The sequence below is a fragment of the Mustela lutreola genome, chromosome 3, assembly GCF_030435805.1.
Source record: "Mustela lutreola isolate mMusLut2 chromosome 3, mMusLut2.pri, whole genome shotgun sequence".
In the NCBI taxonomy this organism is placed as follows: Eukaryota; Metazoa; Chordata; class Mammalia; order Carnivora; family Mustelidae; genus Mustela; species Mustela lutreola.
In genome coordinates, this window is record NC_081292.1 from 181,984,711 (window position 1) to 182,003,647 (window position 18,937).

General features: G+C 58.9%; 3 protein-coding genes across 14 annotated transcripts in view; all 3 read right to left on the bottom strand.

The window, feature by feature from the left end:
- Positions 1-5,059: 5,059 nt before the first annotated feature.
- Positions 5,060-12,644, bottom strand: GMPPA (GDP-mannose pyrophosphorylase A). Of its 7 annotated transcripts, none has more exons than XM_059167948.1 (13): positions 12,527-12,644; positions 11,624-11,683; positions 11,422-11,519; positions 10,415-10,518; positions 9,962-10,148; positions 9,546-9,605; positions 7,864-7,994; positions 6,671-6,805; positions 6,471-6,568; positions 6,251-6,297; positions 5,963-6,118; positions 5,699-5,867; positions 5,060-5,361 (listed from the first exon to the last, which is right to left on the bottom strand). In XM_059167948.1, the coding sequence occupies exons 2-13, from the start codon at positions 11,661-11,663 to the stop codon at positions 5,261-5,263; spliced, it is 1,326 nt and encodes a 441-aa protein (XP_059023931.1). In that variant the 5' UTR covers positions 11,664-11,683; positions 12,527-12,644; the 3' UTR covers positions 5,060-5,260. The 7 variants fall into 7 exon arrangements, with proteins under 7 accessions (XP_059023931.1, XP_059023929.1, XP_059023935.1 ...); XM_059167946.1 differs by having other exon boundaries at positions 12,533-12,635; XM_059167952.1 differs by having other exon boundaries at positions 5,963-6,055; positions 12,533-12,634.
- Positions 12,645-13,248: 604 nt separating this feature from the next.
- SPEGNB (SPEG neighbor) lies at positions 13,249-15,264 on the bottom strand. Its single transcript, XM_059167953.1, has 4 exons — positions 15,051-15,264; positions 14,413-14,720; positions 13,655-13,796; positions 13,249-13,486 (listed from the first exon to the last, which is right to left on the bottom strand). The coding sequence occupies exons 1-4, from the start codon at positions 15,176-15,178 to the stop codon at positions 13,348-13,350; spliced, it is 717 nt and encodes a 238-aa protein (XP_059023936.1). The 5' UTR covers positions 15,179-15,264; the 3' UTR covers positions 13,249-13,347.
- Positions 15,265-17,611: 2,347 nt separating this feature from the next.
- SPEG (striated muscle enriched protein kinase) overlaps positions 17,612-18,937 on the bottom strand; it is a 55,904-nt gene continuing 54,578 nt past the window's right edge. For all 6 annotated transcript variants that reach the window (XM_059167957.1, XM_059167956.1, XM_059167954.1 and 3 more), the window contains one exon: positions 17,612-18,662. In XM_059167957.1, the coding sequence (XP_059023940.1) occupies positions 18,470-18,662 (193 nt within the window). In that variant the 3' untranslated portion in view covers positions 17,612-18,469. The remainder of the gene's footprint in view (positions 18,663-18,937) is intronic.

Consider the following 18,937-nt stretch of genomic DNA (forward strand, 5'->3'; position numbering starts at 1 on the left):
CTGTACCCCTTCCCCTCTGCCCCCCCACCCCCCCGTCCTTTTTCCCCCTCCCTCTCCCCAGTTCCCTGCTTGCCTCCCTCTCTGCCCGGCTGCAGTTGGGTGATAATCTCCCTCATTTAGCCTCCCGGCTGCTTCCCCGGCTCATTGCCCAGCTGGTCCCTGGGGCCCGGCCCAGCTTCTTCCCCACCCCCATCCCCCGCCCTGTGCCCAAACTCCCCCATCCCCTCCTGGCTTCCCCCACTACCCTCCTGGGACCAGCTGCACCCCTGCAGTGAGCATGGGGAGGGGGGCAAGTGTGGTTGACCAGGACCTGTGCTGGATGAGAGCAGAGGGGGAGGGTCCATCTGGAACTCAGCTGGAAGTGGGTGTGGGGCACAGGAGAGACACAGGGGTGAGGGGGCTGCAGGGCCAGGCTTCCTCTGCTCTTCAATTGTCCCCATTCCTGGTGCAATTCTCCACCCACTCCCATCCCCCAGAGGGTGAACGAGGCTTCCTGATGGCTGTGGAGGGACCATTAGGCAGAGAGATTAGAGTGGCATCTGTACAGCCGGACAAGGCAGACAGCACGGGAATGGGGGGCAGAAGAGTGAGGGAGGTGACAGGGCAGGAAGGTTCTGCCAGAGAACCTGAGAAGGTACAGGTTTTACTTGGGCAAGAGGCCTCAAAGGCAGAACTAAAGACCTCCCGTGATCCAGCTTGGGGGTTCCAAAGGGAGCCTCCAAGGTCCTTACCGCACCTGAGCTTTCCGGACTTCCCCTCCCCCGACCTCTGCAGATTCCCCGCCCCCCACCATCTGTATTTGTCCCTTCTCACCTTGGGTGGACCCCAGCCCCCTTTCCTGGGTGGCCCACTCATAAATGACACAATTCCCAAACTCTTAGCATTCTCCTAGAGAGAGTCCCCAGCCTCCTCCGCTCCCAGAGGATGGACGGCACCTGGCCACCCTTCCCAGCCCAGACACCTGTCCCAACCCTGGCTCTGGTGCGGACCAAGGGATGAGCTAGTGTGGGACAGACGTGGGCGGGAAGGGACAAGGATGGGGGGGCGGAGGCCGGGACTGGGCCAGGCCTGGCTGGTGAGCGAGCAGCGGTGACAAACGGGCTGTGCGGGGGCCGAGGGGCGGGGGGCGGACGGCGGCTGATTTATCTGGGTTATTTATGCTGCGGACGAGGCAGGAGAAGCGGTTAATGAGAGTTCCAGTGAAGGGGGGTGGGGAGGCCAGGACGTGATCAGAGGCGACTGAAGAGGGTTAGCGTCCCACCGCCAGGCCCTGCCCCCACTGCTGGCCAGCATTCTGCACCCCCTACCCCGTCCTATGTAGGGCCAGCCTGGCGTGATCCCATCCTATTCTGGGGATGCCCAAGCTGAGGCCATGGATCACTGGGGGCTGAAGGGCATCAGGCCCAAGACCGAGGGGCCAGTGGCTGGAGGAACTGAGGAGGGGACCAGAAAAGGGAGAGCAGGGAAGAAAGACGAAAAGAAGAAAAAATCTTGGCGAGGCAGAAGCTGCCCAAGTCTGTGGGGCCTGCAGGGTTGCGGGGGGGTCAGGTTGGGAGGAGGAAGGGACCTGAGTGGGCGTGGGTGGGCAACCTCAGACTGGAACGTGGAGACAGGGCAAAGGGTACTGGAGTGCAAATTTGGTGTCAGCTAGAAGCCATCCTGGGAGCCTGAGAGGCAGAGAGAGGCTGGGAGTGGGGGTGCTGGTCAGAGAGAAGAGGGAGCCAGGAAAGGAGGGGGAGAAGATCCAGAGAAGGAGGGGGAGAGGGCTTTGCAGCAGTGAAAGCTGCTGGGAGCAGATAAGGCTGCACAGCAGCAGGAGGGATTAAAGCTCTGAGGGGCAGGGGCGGGGGCACGGCGCTGGACGGGGGACGGGGGTGCGGGGCAGGAAGGAGAGGGCTGAGGGCAGGACATCAGGACCAAGAAGATGAGCAGGAGAAGCGAGGGCTGGGAAAGGGGCCAGATTAAATCAGGGGGCCAGAAGGTGGCTATCTCCTGGCAAAGACAGGAAAGAAGGGGTCCCTGCTCATCTCTCTGGGGATAGGGACTTGACCACTACTGGCGAGCCCTCATGCCCTGCACACGCCAAGGGTAGCAGAGCTAAGCAGTGGAGTGCATGCCAGATTGGGGGGTGGCAGGGAATAGCCCGGGGAGCCTCTGAGCTCCAGGCTACAGAACAGAGGGCACGCAGCGCCTCCTTGAGGTGGCTGATGGAACACCGTCACGGGGAGCACCAGTCAAGGGTGCTCAGCCAGCTGGCCCTGGGATAGAGACTCCATCACACCCAAAGAGGCACGAACCAGAGCTCCACAGGGGATTTCTTTGTGTCGAGTATGGGCACGGAGGGAGGACAGCGGCTTTGCCCAGGCTCCTCGCTTAGACCTGCAGCCCTCACTACCTCCTGCCCTCCAGTTCTCCAGGCCTCTCAGAAAGGGGCGCTCGGTAAAGGGGAGGCCCCTGCTCCCTCCAGAAGAACCGAGGTGGCCCAGGCAGCAGAGGGGAGCCTGGAGGGAAGGAAGGGGAGGAGGAAGAAGGGGCGGGAGGAGGGGAGCGGGGGTGGCGGGCGGGGCAGAGTAATTGCGTGTTTGTCAGTTCTCCTGTCTGCACAGGAGGGAGCTCGTGTGTGGTGGTGGTGGGTGTAGCTTCACCCTGAGGAGTGTGTCTGTTGGCAGAGGTGTCAGTGTGTCTGTCTCCGGGGTCTAGGCTCTCCTTGGCCCCCGCCCTCCCCTTTGTGTTTTGGGGAGCGCGGCTCTGGGCACACCCAGCTGTGCTCGGTGCTGATGCGGCAGATGTGGCGGGGCCCCAGCTGTGCCTGCTTCCCGGAGAGGGGGAGGGGGTGGCAATCTGCTCCCCCGATAATGGCTGCTAAGCGCCAGGGGGAGGGGATGGAGACTGGGGTGGGACTGGGGCCCAGGTCAGCCTCGCCAAAGGGAACAGGAGGGAGAGGAGGGCCCTGCCCCCACTCCACCCCACCCCGGCCAACCTCCCCCCAATCTGTGTTCTTGGCTCGGCCTCTTCCCCTCGCTGGCTCCTGAAGCCCATCCAAATTTCTCTCCAAGCTCAGTCCCCATCCCCAGCCCTCCTCCCATCGCCCCATCCAGTTCGGCGCCAGGGACCTGCCCCCCCTCCACAAGCCTGCTCCCCCTCACTGATTTTACAGAATAATCTTTTTATGGAAACCTAAAAAAGCACTAATGGCAGGAGCGCACCCCTCCCCCGCATCCCTTCCCCCGCTCACCCCCCCACCTCCCACCCCAGTTCCCTTGGTTTTCTCTCCTCAAACCCTTTGGGGACCAGCACCCTCCTACCCATACAGGGCCAATGAAGACCTAGACGTGGAGGAGCAGGGGGCTCCCACATCGTGGGCCCTGAGCTGTGCCCTCAGAGATGAATTGGCGCGCGGTCTTTCCCAGGGCAGACAAGAGCCGGAGAGGAGTGGAGGGCGTTACAATTCCTAAGACCTCCCCCACCTCCCCAGGAGCCCGCGATAGGGACTCTGCCAGCCTGGTGGGAGGGGACAGGTTTCAAAGATCCCAACTACACTAGCTATCCCCCCATCCCAAACACTGACCCTTTCCCCTTCCAGTGCCTCTCCCCACCCCCACTGGGCCTAGGAGGGGGGTCCCGGGGGCCAGGGCCTGACACAGACTTATTGGATTTCACGGTGTTTTGCTGAGAAAATAATTAAATTATCATATTTATGATGGAACTGCCATGGCCTCTGCCAACCACTTGGAACAGAAGGGTCAGGACTGGGGTGGGGGGCAGGGAAGAGACCCCGGCCCCAGACACATAGCCCAGCCTTCTCATCTCCCGGCTTCTCCCTCAGGGAGCTGACCCCAGGCCCAGAGGAGGCATCTGTGGCCCCCTCCCCACCCCATGCAAATGGAAGATCTGGGCTGGAGGTAGGGCCGGGAGATGGGGAAGAGTCTAAGCACAGGCAGGTTATAGGTCTGGGCTGCTGAAGCCTGGCTCCTTTCACGCCTGCTCTCATGCAGCCTGCTGGGCCGGAGGGGGCCCGGGAGCGCAAATCCAACCCAATCCCCACACTACCCTCAGCCGGGCTACTGGGGGAGCGGGTCTTCCCCATGGTCCAGCTAAGAAGCTATGAAATCCCAGACTCCCGGTGCTGATAACGAGGTCCCGGCGCCCCGCCGCCTACCACCCCTGCCTGCTGCCAGGACCCCTTCCTCCCTCCCACCCACGCCCTGCCCCCCCATTCTCTTTGGGTAATTAGATTCCTCTCAATTAGCAGATTACGATCATTACCAGCTCATCTGGCAACTAAGCTCTGCACCCACAGCTGGGGAAAGGGGGGGTACCAAGAGGGGGCACATGGGGGTCATGGGCAAACATGAGAGATGGCTGGGTTGCTCTGGGGCTAGGGGAATGTGGAGAGGACTAAGATCTCCCAAAGGACGGAGTCAGGGTGGTGGGAAGTGGCCAGGGCCCCTCCCCTCCCAGCACACTCCCGGACTTGGAGATGATGAGGCACCAGTTTAGGTCTGCCCCACCTGCCAGGGGAGTAAGAGACAGAACCCACGCAGGCCTCGGGTGGGGAGAACCCCCACTCCGCCAAAAGCCAGGCTAGGAGCAGATGGAGCTGGCAAAGCGGAAAACAGGCTGGGGCCGGGCTGGGCAGGAACTGAGAAAAGCAGCCACTGGTGACCCAGTATCAGGCCCGTGGCTCTCGGTCCCTGAGCCCACCGCCAGCGTCCCACAGCCCAGCCAGAATCCTGCACCCTTCCTTTTGGAATCCTTACACTCGGAGCTCGAGCCAGGCCCAGTGAAGAGGAACAGGAAGGCGGGCGAGCCCTCAGTGCTGGAGCAGGGGTGAAGGCAGGGGCCAGACAGGCTGGGAGCCTTGGGGGCTTTCCTCCCAAGCAGAGCGGGCGCAAGAGGCTAAAGGCAGTGGGAGGGGGAGATTTACCAGGGCTCCAGATTCATTATTCATGAGCCCGCAGCAACGACTCCAATTTAAATGCTAATGTGGGGGGGCCTGACTCAGCTACCCGCCCCCTCCGCCCTCACCCCCAGCCCAGGCACAAGCGGGAGTCCGTGCTGGCTCCAAGGTCCACCTGGGTTTATTAGGGACCGAAGAGGGAGGCCAGGAGTCCCCCAGCCACCCACGTTGCGCCTGGCACGTGAAGATCCTGCCTGCCTTCCTCTGGTCCTTTTGGACAGAGGCCGACCCTGCAGGAAGGAGCCTCGAGGGAAGCAGGTAGGAGTTGGGAGTTGGGGGGGTGCCTTCTGGGAGTCCCCCTCAGAGGATGATCTGGTTGGTGAAGCTGCGGCTCAGCTCCTTGTGTGGCAGAACAATCGAGTTCAGGATGAGCACCTCAGCAGGGATCCGGACGCGGCAGCCTGCAACCGGGAACGAGAGCACCCAGAGGAGGAAGCCCCCCCCCCCCCACTAAGAAGCCGTGGGGAGGGGAGGCCAGAGGCAAGGAGCTGGGGCCATGGCCATCCGGGAGGCATCCCTCCCTGCCCATCTGCGCCCTGGCCTCAGACTCCCAGTGACTCAACAGGGCCTGGCACACAGCAAGCACTTTGTAAATGTTTGCTAAAGGAATAAACATAAGCATACGTACACATGCGCGCACACGTACACACACACACACACACGTGTGTCCCATCCCCACAGGGCAAGGCCAGCACCTGTGGAGGTTTTCCCCAGCCCTAGTCCCCAAGGAAGCCATACCTAGGATGGTGATGGCAGGCAGCAGCTTCCCGTCCTTGAAGAGGCTCTCACTATCCATATGCGCTCGGGGGTCGTTGGGATTGGGGTCATTGGGAGTACCCTCCACACGGGCCCAGCGCCCCACAGTGCTCCCCCAGCCCACAATGGTGTGCAGGACACACGTGTGCTCCTGCCAAACACGACAGTGTGCGGTGAGGGAGGAGAAGGGTCCAGATGCTGAGCCCACGGGGGCCACCCCCTCCCAGCCAGCCACCGGGTGCCTACCTGCAGCGTGGCCCCATGGAGGACAATGCTCTCTCGGAGCCGCACGCCCTCGCCCACGGTCACCCCCTCCCCGATGGAGACATTGGGGCCCAGCTGTGGAGAGGAACAGATCCCATAAGCCCTGGGGGCCTTGGAGAAACCAGAATCCAGCCCCTTCTAGAACAGATAAGAGGGAAGGGACCTGCTTGAGCCTGCACAATGGGTGGCCACAAAGCAAAGCCCCACCTTCTGAGCTCAGAAGTTCTCTGCGTCATCCCACCCATCCTGCCAGCCTGGCCCCCCACTTACCACGGCTGATGGGGCCACCTTAGCTGTGGGGTGGATGTAAACGTTTCCTAAAAGCAGAAGAGAAGACCTGGGGGCAGCTACCCCACACCATACCTGGTTGTGGGGGGGCGGGGCAGGGACTGGGGCTTCACCTCTGAATCTGAGGTCAGGAGTCCTGGCTCAGAGGGCACAGGGGGCTGGGGTTGGAGGCAAAGATGAGGAAGGGAGCAGGGGGACATACCTCGGATTCGTGGACCCCCGGGAGTGTGCTTGGCCAGGCGTTCTGGGTGAGTGAGCTGGTACTGACCCAGGTAGAGGCGGGAGGCATAGAGGGCTGAGCTGGGGGAGCCACAAAGGGGGATGGAGGATTCAGGGGCCAGCAGGTGCCTACCCCCCACAAATCTCAGCTCCCAGGTGCCCCAGCCACCTCATGAGGCATACCCTGCGGACTTGATCTGGCTCCAGATCCCGTCAGTGAGGTGCACATAGATCTGGCCCTGCCCAGCCAGGGCGGAGAACACGTCCTGCTCTAGGCGGATGGTGCCTGCCCCTGGCCACAGGCCTGAGGAGTCCTCCCTGGCAGAGAGGAGACGCGGACATCAGCTCCCCAGCTGAGCCCGCCCAGGAGGCCAACGCGGTGTCTCAGGGATAGTGATCCCAGGGAATCCCACTCTCCAGGCCTGGCTAGATCTTCTCCAAAGGGACGCTCATGTCCCAGGAAGCACTGCCAGTACCCTCCTTACCCACATCATCCTCCCACCCCCACCTGGGGTGCGATCCCAGGGGACCCCCAGGCATGGACCGATCCCCCATCTCTGCCCCAGGCCCAGGGAGTTCGCCCGGGTGTAGCTTCCCCCCCATGTCCCTCTCCTCCCCATCCACTCCTCCAAACCCCACCTCGGGTCACCCTCCCTCTCACAGGATGGAATGAAACACAGACACTCACCCCAGGGGAAGACAGCTGGTGAGGGCAGAGACAGTCACAGAAAGAGAGGGAGAGAGAGAGAGATGGTAGAGATGCCAACTTAGCAGAAACAGACAGAGGCCAGAAGAGATGGAGAGAGAAGCAGAGATGGATGGGAGTGAGTGGAGCATGAGACAGGGAGCCGGTGGGGAGGAGGGAGTGAAGGCCAGGACCCGCGGGGACAGGGACGGGGCGGGGGCCCTTATCAGGTCCGGGGCCTTACAGGGATGACCTGGGGAGGGGATTGTGGCCAGCAGGGCTCTATGTGGTATGTGCTGAGGGGAGCCTCAGCCTGACAGTGAGTGAGTGAGTGAGTGTGTGTGTGTCTCTCTCTCTCTCTCTGCATGTCTCTGCACCCAAGCGTGTGTGCGCCCAAGTGTGCGTGTTGCCGTCTGTTCCAAAAGACATCTCCGGGACACTCAGGGCTGGAGAGAAATGGACCAGAAGGGGAGTGGGCAGGCAGTGACAGAGGAGGAACTGGGATGGATAAGGAAGAGGGACAGAATGAGGTTAGAAGGGGAGGGGACTGGGAAGGCTTGGCTAGGGATGACAAGTGGAAAGGAAAAGGGAGGAGGAAGGTGAGCAGGTGAAGAGCCTGCAGAGCCTGGGGGTGGGGGTGTGCTCTGTGACTGGGGGACTTGGGGTTACAGGGCCATGGGGCCCGCCTCACAGTTGCCCATCCTGCTGGTTACGCTGGAAGACATCCCGAAGGGGCTTCAGGGCTTCCGGGGAGAAGAGGTAGATGCCACAGTTGATGATGTCACTAACAAAGGTGCTGGGTTTCTCCACATAGTGCAGGACCTGAGGACAGAGCAGGCTGGGTCCAGCAGAGGGGCCCCCTCCCCAGCCCTCCACCCTCCACTTCTGCCACCATCCCCTAAGACCTACTCACCACCAGCTACTCCCTGCTGCTAGGATGGTCTTCCTAAAATGCAGAGTCTCTGCCCTTCACCTTCAGGACAAATCCCAATGGCATGCCTTTTCCCTCCTCATTGTCCCCACCTCCCAGCACCCCCAGCACACAATTCACTGCCCGTGCATGCCTGTGCCTGGAATGCCCTTTCTCAGCAATTCATCTGGAAAACTCAGCTTTCAAAACCCGGTCGACCTTGCCACTTCCTCCGTGAACCTGTGTTTGTCCCGCACTATGCAGACCTTCTCAGGTCTGGGCACCCCTGGCTTCTGGCCACACATTACTATGGCCCTTGTGTCATTTGCCATGGTTGATTTCTGACTGTCCTTCCCACTGTGTGTATGTGTTTGGCGGGGGTGGGGGTGTTCCTGAGTGACAGGGATTCTATTTCTTTGGCTCTGTTTCTTCCATATCTAGCTAGTGCCTAGTAGAAAACTTAAAAAAAAAAAAAAAATTGCACATATCTATGTGTGCGTGCCTGTTTTTTCTTTTAAAAATTTATTTTTAAAATATTTTATTTATTTATTTGACTGACAGAGATCACAAATAGACAGAGAGGCAGGCAGAGAGAGAGAGAAAAGCAGGCCCCCTGCCAAGCAGAGAGCCCGATGCAGGGCTCGATCCCAGGACTCGGGATCATGACCTGAGCTGAAGGCAGAGGATTTAACCCACTGAGCCACCCAGGTGCTCCCTAAAATTTTATTTATTTATTTGTCAGAGAGAGAGAGAGAGATGGCACAATCAGAGGGAGCAGCAGGCAGAGGGAGAAGCAGACTCCCTGCTGAGCAAGGAGCCTGGTGTGGGACTCGATCTCAGAACCCTGGGATCATGACCTGAGCCGCAGGCAGCAGCCGCTTAACCGACTGAGCCCACCAGGGCCCCTGCGTGTGCCTGTTTTAAGTGTATTTTTGATACTAATGCTTGAACAAATAAGAGGGCTGTATGAAAGTGGAGCTCAGGGTAGGGAGTTTCACAAACTAGGACTGAGACCCTCTACCTGGCCATCCCACTCCCACCTCGGGAATGCCAGAGGCCCCATACTGTTTCCTGCCTCTGTGCCCTTGCATAGCCTATTCCCTCCACCAGCAACGCCTTCCTGTCTCCTTCATCTCCATGAATTTAACCCAACTCTGACCCTGCCCAGGGAGCTCTCCCTGCCCCCACCCAGGCAAGGCTGGGGTGCGCCTCCTTTCATGTTTCCACAGAACACCGCACGGAACACCATACAGCCGTCGGGGTGCTGCACCCATGGAAATTAACTCTTAATCTCTGCTCTTTGTCAGTCTCCCTAGAATGGAAGATGAACGGCCAAGGGTATGCCCCACCTGATTGACAGCACTGGAGCCCACCCAATAGCATTCTAGCATTCTCTGGAGGCAGAGGGGAGCGGACATGATGATACAGAGTAAGAACCCAGCCAGCCCTGTCTCTGCTCTCACCTCGTGTGTCTGTGGGTTCTCTACAATACAGCCATAGTTGAGGGACTGTGTCCTGTTAGCCTGAAAGACAGACACACCAAAACAATGACCCGCCTGCTCCAGGGCGGTGAGGTCTGTTTTCTCTTTTTTTCTTTCTCTCCCCTGTAGCACCTGGCACGTATTTCCGCCACTGACAGGCCTTCAGCGGGGGAGAACTGACAGCGGCCCTCCCCCTCCTTCCTTCTGAGCAGCCAAAGGGCTCAGGTCTCTTCCGCCACCAACTCCTCTGCTACTTGCTGGGATTTCTGGCACATTCCCCTGTTGATGCCCGTTCCCTCTAGCTCTCTGGGCTGCCTCTGCCTCTTCGACACACTGCATTCCAGGAACTTCTCTGGATCACCCCCCTTTACCCCCTCCAGCCCTCCCGGCCCCCTCACCGTGGTGCCAAGGAGCAAGAAAGGGTGAGGCTGGTGTCTATAGGAATCCAACATAGCAGTCAAGGGGAAGTCGGAGCAGACATCAGCGTTGAGCACAAAGAAGGCCTCGGGGCCCCCGGCCAGGATCTGGTCCCGGAAATGGTAGAGACCACCTCCTGTGCCCAGGGGCACAAATTCCTGCAGGTACCTGTCCCCGGGGACCCCAAAGCCGGCTCAGTGAGATGAGAGGAGGCAGATAGCATGAGCCTGGGCACCTGACTCCTCCTGCTCCCAGAAATACACCTGCCTGAGGCCAATATCCTCAAGGATTCAGAGATTCCCAAATAAGACCCCTCCTAATCTATAAGGGCAAAGTCTGCCGAATGCTGACTCAACCCACTCACAAGAACTCTGAGGCCTTGGGCACTGCTCCCACTCCCCATACGCCCCATAGCCCCCATACCGCACAGACACCTGATGGGGAGGTTAAACTCCTGCTGAGCAGCCTCTAGAAATCGGGTAAGGGCCTCGTCAGGCTGATAGAAGCCAATGAGCAGAATCTCCTGCATCCCAGGGACCTGAGAACAAGGGAAGAGGTTGGGAGGAAAAAAGAACCTATCCGATAGGACAGAATACAGGCCCAGGAGTCCAGAGGCCAGAGCTTTGGTCTCAGCTGTGGGGCCCCTACGCACTCACTTTACCACTCTGGTCTGTGTTCTCCTCCAGACAAAAAGAAACCTAGAGGAAGTCTGTCCCTGTTCTTTCAATCTTATATGATTCTCTTGTTTGCCCACCCCATCCCCGCATCTGAGGATCACCCTAGCTTTGAAAGATCCTGCCTACCAAGCTGCATGGAAAGATCATCCATTCATTTTCTCCCATATTTATTATCTGTCAGTCTGAGCTTGAGATCAGTGTGAGATAAGGGTACCATTTATCAAGTGCCTACATTGCACTAGGCACTTCACCACATCATCTCTTAAGTCCTGCCATCCCCCCAAAGTAGGCTTAATCACCCCATTCGACCAGTAAGAAAACTAAGGCTCAGAAAGGGTGAGGAATTTACTCAAGTCCTTAGAGCAGGCAGAGACTGGATTCAGGTAAAACCTTGCCTGTCCTGATGCCAAAAGCAATAAAGAAATTAGCTCCACAGTGAGCAAGGGTTTGAGTTCCATGCTTTGCTATCATTCAGGTTCCTTGGACTATAGCTTTAAATGGTCTCGAAGATTCCTGCCTGATCTTGCATTCCATGCTTTAAAAATAGGAGTGAAGTCTGAACAAGAAGAGGCCAGATGAGAAACCAGATTAGCGAAGAGAGCAGGGCAGCTGCACTGCACAGCTCCGAGGGACACCATTCACACTGTCATTTATAAATGGTAGTCCCTGGAGTTAGGCCTGGTCCGAACACGACGTGGTTGGAGGGGGAATAGAGCATGAAGATGAACAGGAAGCTAGGTGGGAGGGGGAACCTCTGGGGTTACCTGGGCACAGGCCTCAATGTGATGCTGGATCATAGGCACCCCCGCTACTGGAAACAGGGGTTTGGGCACCTCAAAAGACAAAGGCCTGAAGCGGGTCCCTGAGAGAGAAGAGAGAAGCACATTTTAGCTTCCTGCTTCCCTCTTCCTCCTTTCCCCAGTCAGTCCAGCCCAACCTCCCTACCCCTTTCCCTGGGTTCCTCACCCTTTTGAGGGCCTCCAATCAGGATCACAGCTTTGAGCATGATGGCAACTGCTACCTAAACTTCAAATCCCAACAGAGAAATCCGGCTCAGATCTCACACCCCAGCCCAAGAACCCCACTCACATCCCAAGCAAACCCCAAACCCCAAATAGCAACACTTAGCCCTCTCACAGGATGTAAATCCGAAATTCAATAGAGTCCCTCCTTGGACACATCTCACAAATCCCATACATCTGAAACCCCAACCCAGATTCCAACCAGCCCTAAAACCCCACAGTGATTTCTGCTAAATCCTGAAATCCACACCCCATCATTTGATCCATCAGACTTCCTTCTGGCCATAAACACATTCAGCAAACTCAGAAACTCAGCAACAGACCTTAGACCCCAAACCCACTGATTCCCAACTGTTCCATTCTTATGCTACAGATGTTAAGCCCCAGATCCCAACAGTGAACCCTGAATACTGAATCTCAAATCCTGAGTGAGCCCCACATATTTAACTGCAATCCTAAGAATGAATCCTAAGTAATAACGTATCTGGTGAGTCCCAAGTCCAAGCAAAAAACCCCCTATATGCTGAATTTGAATCCTAAAACTAACCTTTAAGTGATGAACCCTGAATCAAAAGACAGATTCCCTTGGCATCTCAAACACGGAATCTATCTCCCCCTGGGTCCCAATACTGGAGACAAGTCTGAAACTCGAGTCGAAGCAATGATTGCTGACCCTCTGAACGCCACAACCGACTCTGTCTAATAAACCCTAGCCTTGCGTAGCCAGGGGATTGTGGGACCAACACAAGAGCAGACCTCCGAAGGGCCAGCCGGGACCTCCGAGCAGCCCTCAGTGTAGGGGCCGTCCCCTGCCCTCTACCCCTTTCGCCACCCCTCCATCAGCAACCTTTACCACTAGCTCCCTTTATTCCAGCTCTGTCGCCCGCTACTGCTTGCTCCTTCCGCGCACGTGTCTTCTCGCGACTCGCGAGAACTCTTTCGCGGAGTATGCCGGGAATAGTAGTTCTTACGATTCCGTCGTTTCCCACAGCCCTCTCCTCTATCCGCCCCTCCCACCCCCACCCCCCAACGCCCGCTTGTTTCTAACTACAGGAGAGGAGGGAGGTGGGACTTATGGGAGAACAAGGGGCATGGCCAAGGGATCTAGGCGGGGCTAAAGAGAAGAAGGGTGGGGCCTAAGAGGCAGAGGAGGGAAGCTGAGATTAGGACTTTGCACTGTCTGGGAATGGGCCCCAGTGTAGCCGCCAAGGGAGGAGCAGGGTCCCAGGAAGACGCGGGCCTAGAGACGAGAGGAGGTGCGGCCAGCCGTGAAATGGGCGTGGCGAGGGCGCCGACCGCGGCGAGTGGGTGGGGCCTGAGGTAGACGGAAAAAGAGGAGGCGGGGTCATGAGCTCCTGGCGCGGTCCCGCGGGGAAATGAAGGAGCTCCGTAGTGTGAGAGAAAGCCTATCTCAGATTTGCAGTCTGTAACGTAAAGCACGAAACCAGGTACTCTCCAAACATTCCCACCCCCACATACTGTGACCTTAGTGTGTGGGTCTGGAGTAAGCGTGGGTGCGAGTTCAGGGAAGAAGAAACGGCGTCCCCAAAGACCAGAACACGCGGAGGGTCAGAAAGAGCAGTTTTATTAAGCAAGATGGGGGGGGAGGGTCGTCGGTCCCACGCACCCCAGGGCTTGGAGCCAGGGAGTAAGATCCGAGCGTTTCTTTCAGGCCACGTCCACGCGAGCAAAGCTCTGGTCCATGCCCAGGCTGTTCTCCACGTACACCTCGTACTTGCCGCTGTCCTGGGCCGTGGCCCGGCGAATGGTCAGCGTCGTGGTGGTACTGCCGATCTCGAAGAACACCCTGGCAGGGAGAGGGGGAGCGGGGAGGGCGGGCGGCGGTCAGGTTACAGGCGCCCGGGGCCAGGCTGGTTAGCCAGCTCTGGTCCTCGCTTCGCGTTCCCCGCTCCCGGCCCACTCCCGCCGGGGTTCTGGGCCCTCTTCCGCCCCAGCGGCAGGACCCCGCCCTCGCCTGTCATCCTCCTCGATGTCCTCCCCGTCCTTGGTCCAGCCGACGTCAGGCGCAGGCTCGCCCATGATCTCCGCGGTCAGCGTCACGGTGGCGCCTTTGCGTGCCTTAGTGTTATCCGGTCCCTTTTGAATCTTCGCAGGGACTAGAAGAAGGGAAAGGGCATGCGACCCGGGGAGGGTCCTTAGGGGTGAGGCGGAGCAGGGGCATCACGTCCCCAGATAATACCCGGCCCTAAATATGAGATATATTTAAGACCGTAGTGGGACGTTGAACAAGTCTACCCTCTTTGGGGCTTCATTTCCTCCGCTGTTAAACCGGACTAATAGCTGGCCCTGCTCCTGCCCACGGTGGGATGGGGGAATGAAAAGAAATACGCTGAGTGAAAGATCGGGAGCGTTTACACATCTCAGTGCCTTGGATGGACATAGTTCCGAGCAGTGAACACTGCCCTGGGGCGGAGCCAGAAGACCTGGGCCCTAACCCTGGCTCTGCCTCTGGCTCGCTGTGACCTTGGGGCGCTGGAGTGGAGTGACTAGAGCCCAAAGCGGACTTCTCGGTCTGGGGCGGGGGCGGGTGAGGGCGGGATCTTGAGGCAGGAAGGGCTAGCCAGCCCGCGCGCCGCTGCGCCCCAGGCTGTGTCCTCAACCCCATCGGGACTCGGCCAGGCCCAGCGGTAGGCGCTCGCTGGAGGGACCCGGCTGCGGCGCCGGGAGGCGGTGATGCTCTTCGCGGTGGCGCCGCACGGGGAACGCGCGTACCTTCCACGAGGATGCGCGCCGAGTCAGAGCACTGGCCGAAGGGGTTGGTTACGTTGATGCTGTACTGGCCCAGGTCTGCCAGCTCGCCGTCGCGCACCACCAGGGCGACCACGTCAGGGTCCTCGAAGACGTAGCGATACTTGGGCCCGTCGCGCAGCTCCTTGCCGTCTTTGCTCCAGCGGATGAAGGGGTCCGGAAAAGCCGAAATGCGGCAAGTCAGCTTGGCCGCGCTGCCCTCGATCAGCACCACGTCCTTCAGCGGCTCCAGCACTCGTGGCGGCCCCTTCTCGCGAAGCTCCTTCCGGGACCTATCCGAGAGCCGGGTCAGGGCCCAGAGCTCCCACTACGCGGATCTGGACCGCCGTACCGAATCCCCTGCCCCCACCCCCTCGGCCCGCTAGAACTTCAATTGATCGGGTGGGTAGGGAGGGGGGGTGCTGTTCTTGAACTGTTACCCTGATGAAATGATTTGATCTTGTCGGCCACCTTTCCACACCTCGTCAAACTCTCTTCCCTAAGTCCAGTGACACCAGCAGTCCATAACACTGCTCAGCTCCCCCCCACGCCCACGCTGCAGGTCAGGGCGATTTCTGCAGCTCCTGCTCCCCTCCTCCTGAGGGCTCCGGGCTCCCCCTCACCTATGGCCCCGGTAAGAGGCCTGGATGCGAATGGCCGCGCTCTGGACCTGGGGGTCGTTGATATCCAGGGTACATCCCGGAGGTGGGGCCGCAGCCGCTGTTTTTTTGGCGGAAGTTGCCTTGGACATCTGGGGAGTGCAAAACAAACATGAGGTCTAGGCTGACATAGAGACTTTGACTTTCAGCCTTTCTCCCCTGTCTGTTCAAAACATCCTGGGGATGGGAGTGTCTGGGACTGGTCTGAGAATAGGGACTCACCGTGGGCGGGTCGACCTGGCGGCTTGAGTCCACTAGCTGGATAGCAGGTAAGTCAGAGCCCTTCTGGAAGGCACAGTAGGGGCAGGGGCAGGTGCTCAGCCCAGGGCCCTGGTTTTATACATCGCTCTGCTCCTTGCCTTGTTTGGCCTGGTTGCCCCAAGCCCCCCGGGGACCCCAGCCCCACCCCCTGACCTAAGCAGGCTCCTTATTTAGCCTGAGGATGTTTAGGATGCTGGCTCAGCCGCTGGGGCAGGCCCGGGGGGGGGGGGGGGGGAGAAACCCGAGCAGCTCTGGGGTGCACTTCATGTCAGCACCAGGACAGCTGGGCAGCTGGATGCGGCCCCATCCCCTCCCAGGGCAGGGGGTAACCCTCCCACTCCTGGTATCAGACAAGGGCCCAGGCCGGCAAGAGATTCAGCTCCCTGCTGGGGCGGCTTTGCACTCTGGTCAGTCCCCAGACAGTTGGACAACATGCCATTCCCAGGACACTGTTGGTTAAAGGGTGCAAGTGTTTGTGGGGGTGTCCCCGAATGAAGCCAGAGTAGCACGGACAGGGGAGGGACTTCACTGTCCATCCAGCCAATTATGAGAGGGCAGTGTGGCTGTTAAGACCAATTCGGAAGCACTCCCCAGGCTCTGGGAGTCTAGGATTGCCATTTCTGCACTCTGCCCCCTGGCGGTAAAGAGAGATCAACCTAGAGGGAACGGTAAAGATTTTTGAGAACAGCATCTCCCCGTTACTGCCGCAGTCCCGCTCACTTCCCTCCATGTGACATGATACGTCTGACCGGGCTGGGTCTGACTGTTGCTGGAGACCGGCATTAATAATGACTCCCGAGTTCGAGATTTGCCCAAGCCCCAAAAAGCATGCACAGAAGCATCAGGCAGCCTAAGAAAAGGGGTTCAGTTCACCCCTCTGGGACTTGCCTGGAGCCCAGGCTACCCAACCCAGGACACCAGATAGAGCATTGCTTCCATACATTGTAACTGCCCGCCCAGGTGGGGAGTGCTGTCACCTTTTGATCAGAGGAATTCTGACACAGCTCTGCTGACATAAATTACCTTTGCTCCTCCGGGTTTGGAACAAGCAGTTCACATGCCATTTTCAATGGAGATGGGAAAGGAGCTCAAGATCAGAATGGGGATGGGAGAGGAATTTTACCATTTATCAAGATATGAGTTCAGGCACCTCATTTTTATATGAAAACACTTGTGGTGAGTAGGGGACTAAAGATTCTCACAGGTAAACTGTGTATCTTCATCGCTAAAATGACAGGTGGGCAAAACCCCTCTCTAGTCCCTTCCCCTGACTTGAACATCCTGTTATTTTATGATGATGGGGCTTGCCTCTTCCCCGGGGTCCTGAGACGCCAAAGAGGCCAGGCTGGGCGAGGATGGGCAAAAGGTTGTTCGGCCACAGCCAAGGGGCCCTCAGACTCAATCAGCAACACACCAGCGCTAGCCCTCTTGGCTCATGGTAGGAGGAGAATTTATTCCTTCCACTTTGCCAAGAACAGAGTTTCCAAGCTGGGGAGATGTGGGAAACAGCGTCCCCCTGGACACAAGGAGAACTGGCTCCACCCTCCCCTCCACCTCTACTCAGGGCATCTCAGTTGTAGGACCCCGTGAGCATGCTGTGGTTCTGCAGGGGAGCAGCTGGAGGCAAGGGCACTCAGCACCCATCAGACTCCTAGCAGGCCATAGGGACAGGAACGTCCAGGTTGATGTGTCCCGTGGCTCTAGGAAGATGCTTGTCTGTGGCCCCACCTCAGCAGACTCACCGACCAGAGAGAGCGTCATGCAGCTGGTGGCCCGTGTGCCCTAACACAAAAGCATGCATGAGAGGCTGTCCTGGTTTCTTCTGTGGCCCTTCACACCGTCATCACAATCTCGCCAGTCATCATGACGAAACCCCTTCCGTGCTGGCCTGTCTCCTGGGCAGAGTGAAGGAGGCAGTGCCAGCCTTGGGGTGTGGGCTGGTGCATTGCAGAGCCTAGCATCCTCCAAGTTGCAATGACAGAATATGCATAAGGAGGGAGGGGACCACCAGAGTCTGGTTAGATGGTAGTGGTGGAGTCCTGCTGGGACTCCAGAAACTTCAGTAGAGTCAGAAGTCCCTCCTCCCTCTAAGAATAAGGGAGATGTGGGGCCCCGGAGGCTCAGGGTCAGGAGCCACAGTCTGAAGGTGTTAGCTGTTATAGCTCAGCTCTCCCTGGTCCAAAGAAGGCCGAAATGCCCCTGTCCCAGTACTCCCAGCACCCCATTCCCCCAGCCATCCCTCCTCATAGACCACACGTAGGTCCTGCAGCTTGCCGTTTTTATTTTCCTTGTGACAGACAGACAGACAGCTGGATGGCTGGGGTGGGGTGGGGTGGTCAGGACAACACGGGCAATAGGAATTGGATGGAAGGGAAATTTCATAAAAGTCAATAAATAAATAAATATGAACGGGAAGAAGGGCGAAGGCCACAGAGGGGTGGTGGGGACATCTTGGGGCCAGCACGGAGTGCTCAGAGCTGCCTCCACTGGGCTGGAGGAGGACAGGAGAGCGCTGGCTCCAGCAGTCACCACCTCCAGCCCCCAGCCCTCCAGGTTCTCCTGGGGATGCTGGCAGCTAGCCCACCCACCCACCCCACCTGAGTCCTCTCCTCTCCTTCCCCCACTTTGCTGCCCTTCTTCACATGCTGGCTCCTGCTCCTTAGCCCTGTCTCTGTGTCCTGTCGCTGCTTCACCAACACTCACTTCCAGCCCATGGCCCCAACACCCTGGGCTCCTTCCTTTTCCTCCTCCCCAACTACTCACACCTTTCCCAGTTGGTGCTCCCCCAGAACCTTCCTCAAATCTCCTCTCCCTGTCCCTTGGCCTCTTTTCCTGATCTCTTCCCCATTCCCTTCCTGCCCCCCTTCTGCTTCTCTGCTCCTGCGCCCCCATCCCCACCCAGCCTGGCCCACGGGTCTCCCCCTTTGGCTCTGGCCTGGGTAGCATTGGCAAAGCCTGGGGCCTCTGTCCCTGCGGGTCCGTGAGGTAATAGCCCGGCTGGATGTTGCTGCTGGTGGTGTCCGAAGCCCCCGGCCCCTGTGGCTCGGGATGGGCCCTGGAATGTCCCGCGGCCTCAGCGGAACCCCGAGTGGAAGCCCGAGGCCGGGCTGTGGTCCGAGCCGCTAGGGGCTGCCTGGGTAGGAGCGGAGCAGCACCTTGTGGCGGGTGGCAGCCTCGGCCCGGCGGCGCCGCTGCTCGCCCAAGAATTCCTTGAGCCGGTTGGTGGTGAAGGTGAGAGTCTGGCGGCGCAGCTTCATCAGGTAGGCGTCCTGCAGCCACGGGTGGGCCAAGCAGTCCTGCAGGGAGGGCCGGCTCCTGCCAGGCCGCACCAGGGATGGTGAGCCCGCGAGGATCTTGCCTCCCACAGACCCAGGTCCCGGTCCTGGAGCCGTGTCCCTGGGCGAGGGATCCTGGCCAACTCTGGGGCTCACTTTCCCCATCTCTGGAATGGGGAAGGCGATTCTGCCCAACCTCACAGGGCTTAGAAGCATCAATGGTACGTAGAACCACCATTTAGTGGTAGCAGCGGTGGAGCGGGATGTTCATGGTGGCCCGGGAGGAACTGCGGGGCTCTTTGGCTAGGGCCTGGC

Bases quoted from the DNA above. Each gene is read 5' to 3' on its own strand.
- GMPPA (XM_059167948.1), bottom strand. From the start codon at position 11,663: ATGCTCAAAGCTGTGATCCTGATTGGAGGCCCTCAAAAGG. The intron at 11,520-11,623 runs GTGAGGAACCCA...CTTCTCTCTCAG, and splicing joins GATTGGAGGCCCTCAAAAGG to GGACCCGCTTCAGGCCTTTG. The intron at 6,569-6,670 runs GTATGCCTCATG...TGGCTCCCCCAG, and splicing joins AGCCAGATCAAGTCCGCAGG to CTCAGCCCTCTATGCCTCCC.
- SPEGNB (XM_059167953.1), bottom strand. From the start codon at position 15,178: ATGTCCAAGGCAACTTCCGCCAAAAAAACAGCGGCTGCGGCCCCACCT. The intron at 14,721-15,050 runs GTGAGGGGGAGC...GCTCTCGGATAG, and splicing joins GCCTCTTACCGGGGCCATAG to GTCCCGGAAGGAGCTTCGCG. The intron at 13,487-13,654 runs GCGAGGGCGGGG...TCTCCCTGCCAG, and splicing joins GACATCGAGGAGGATGACAG to GGTGTTCTTCGAGATCGGCA.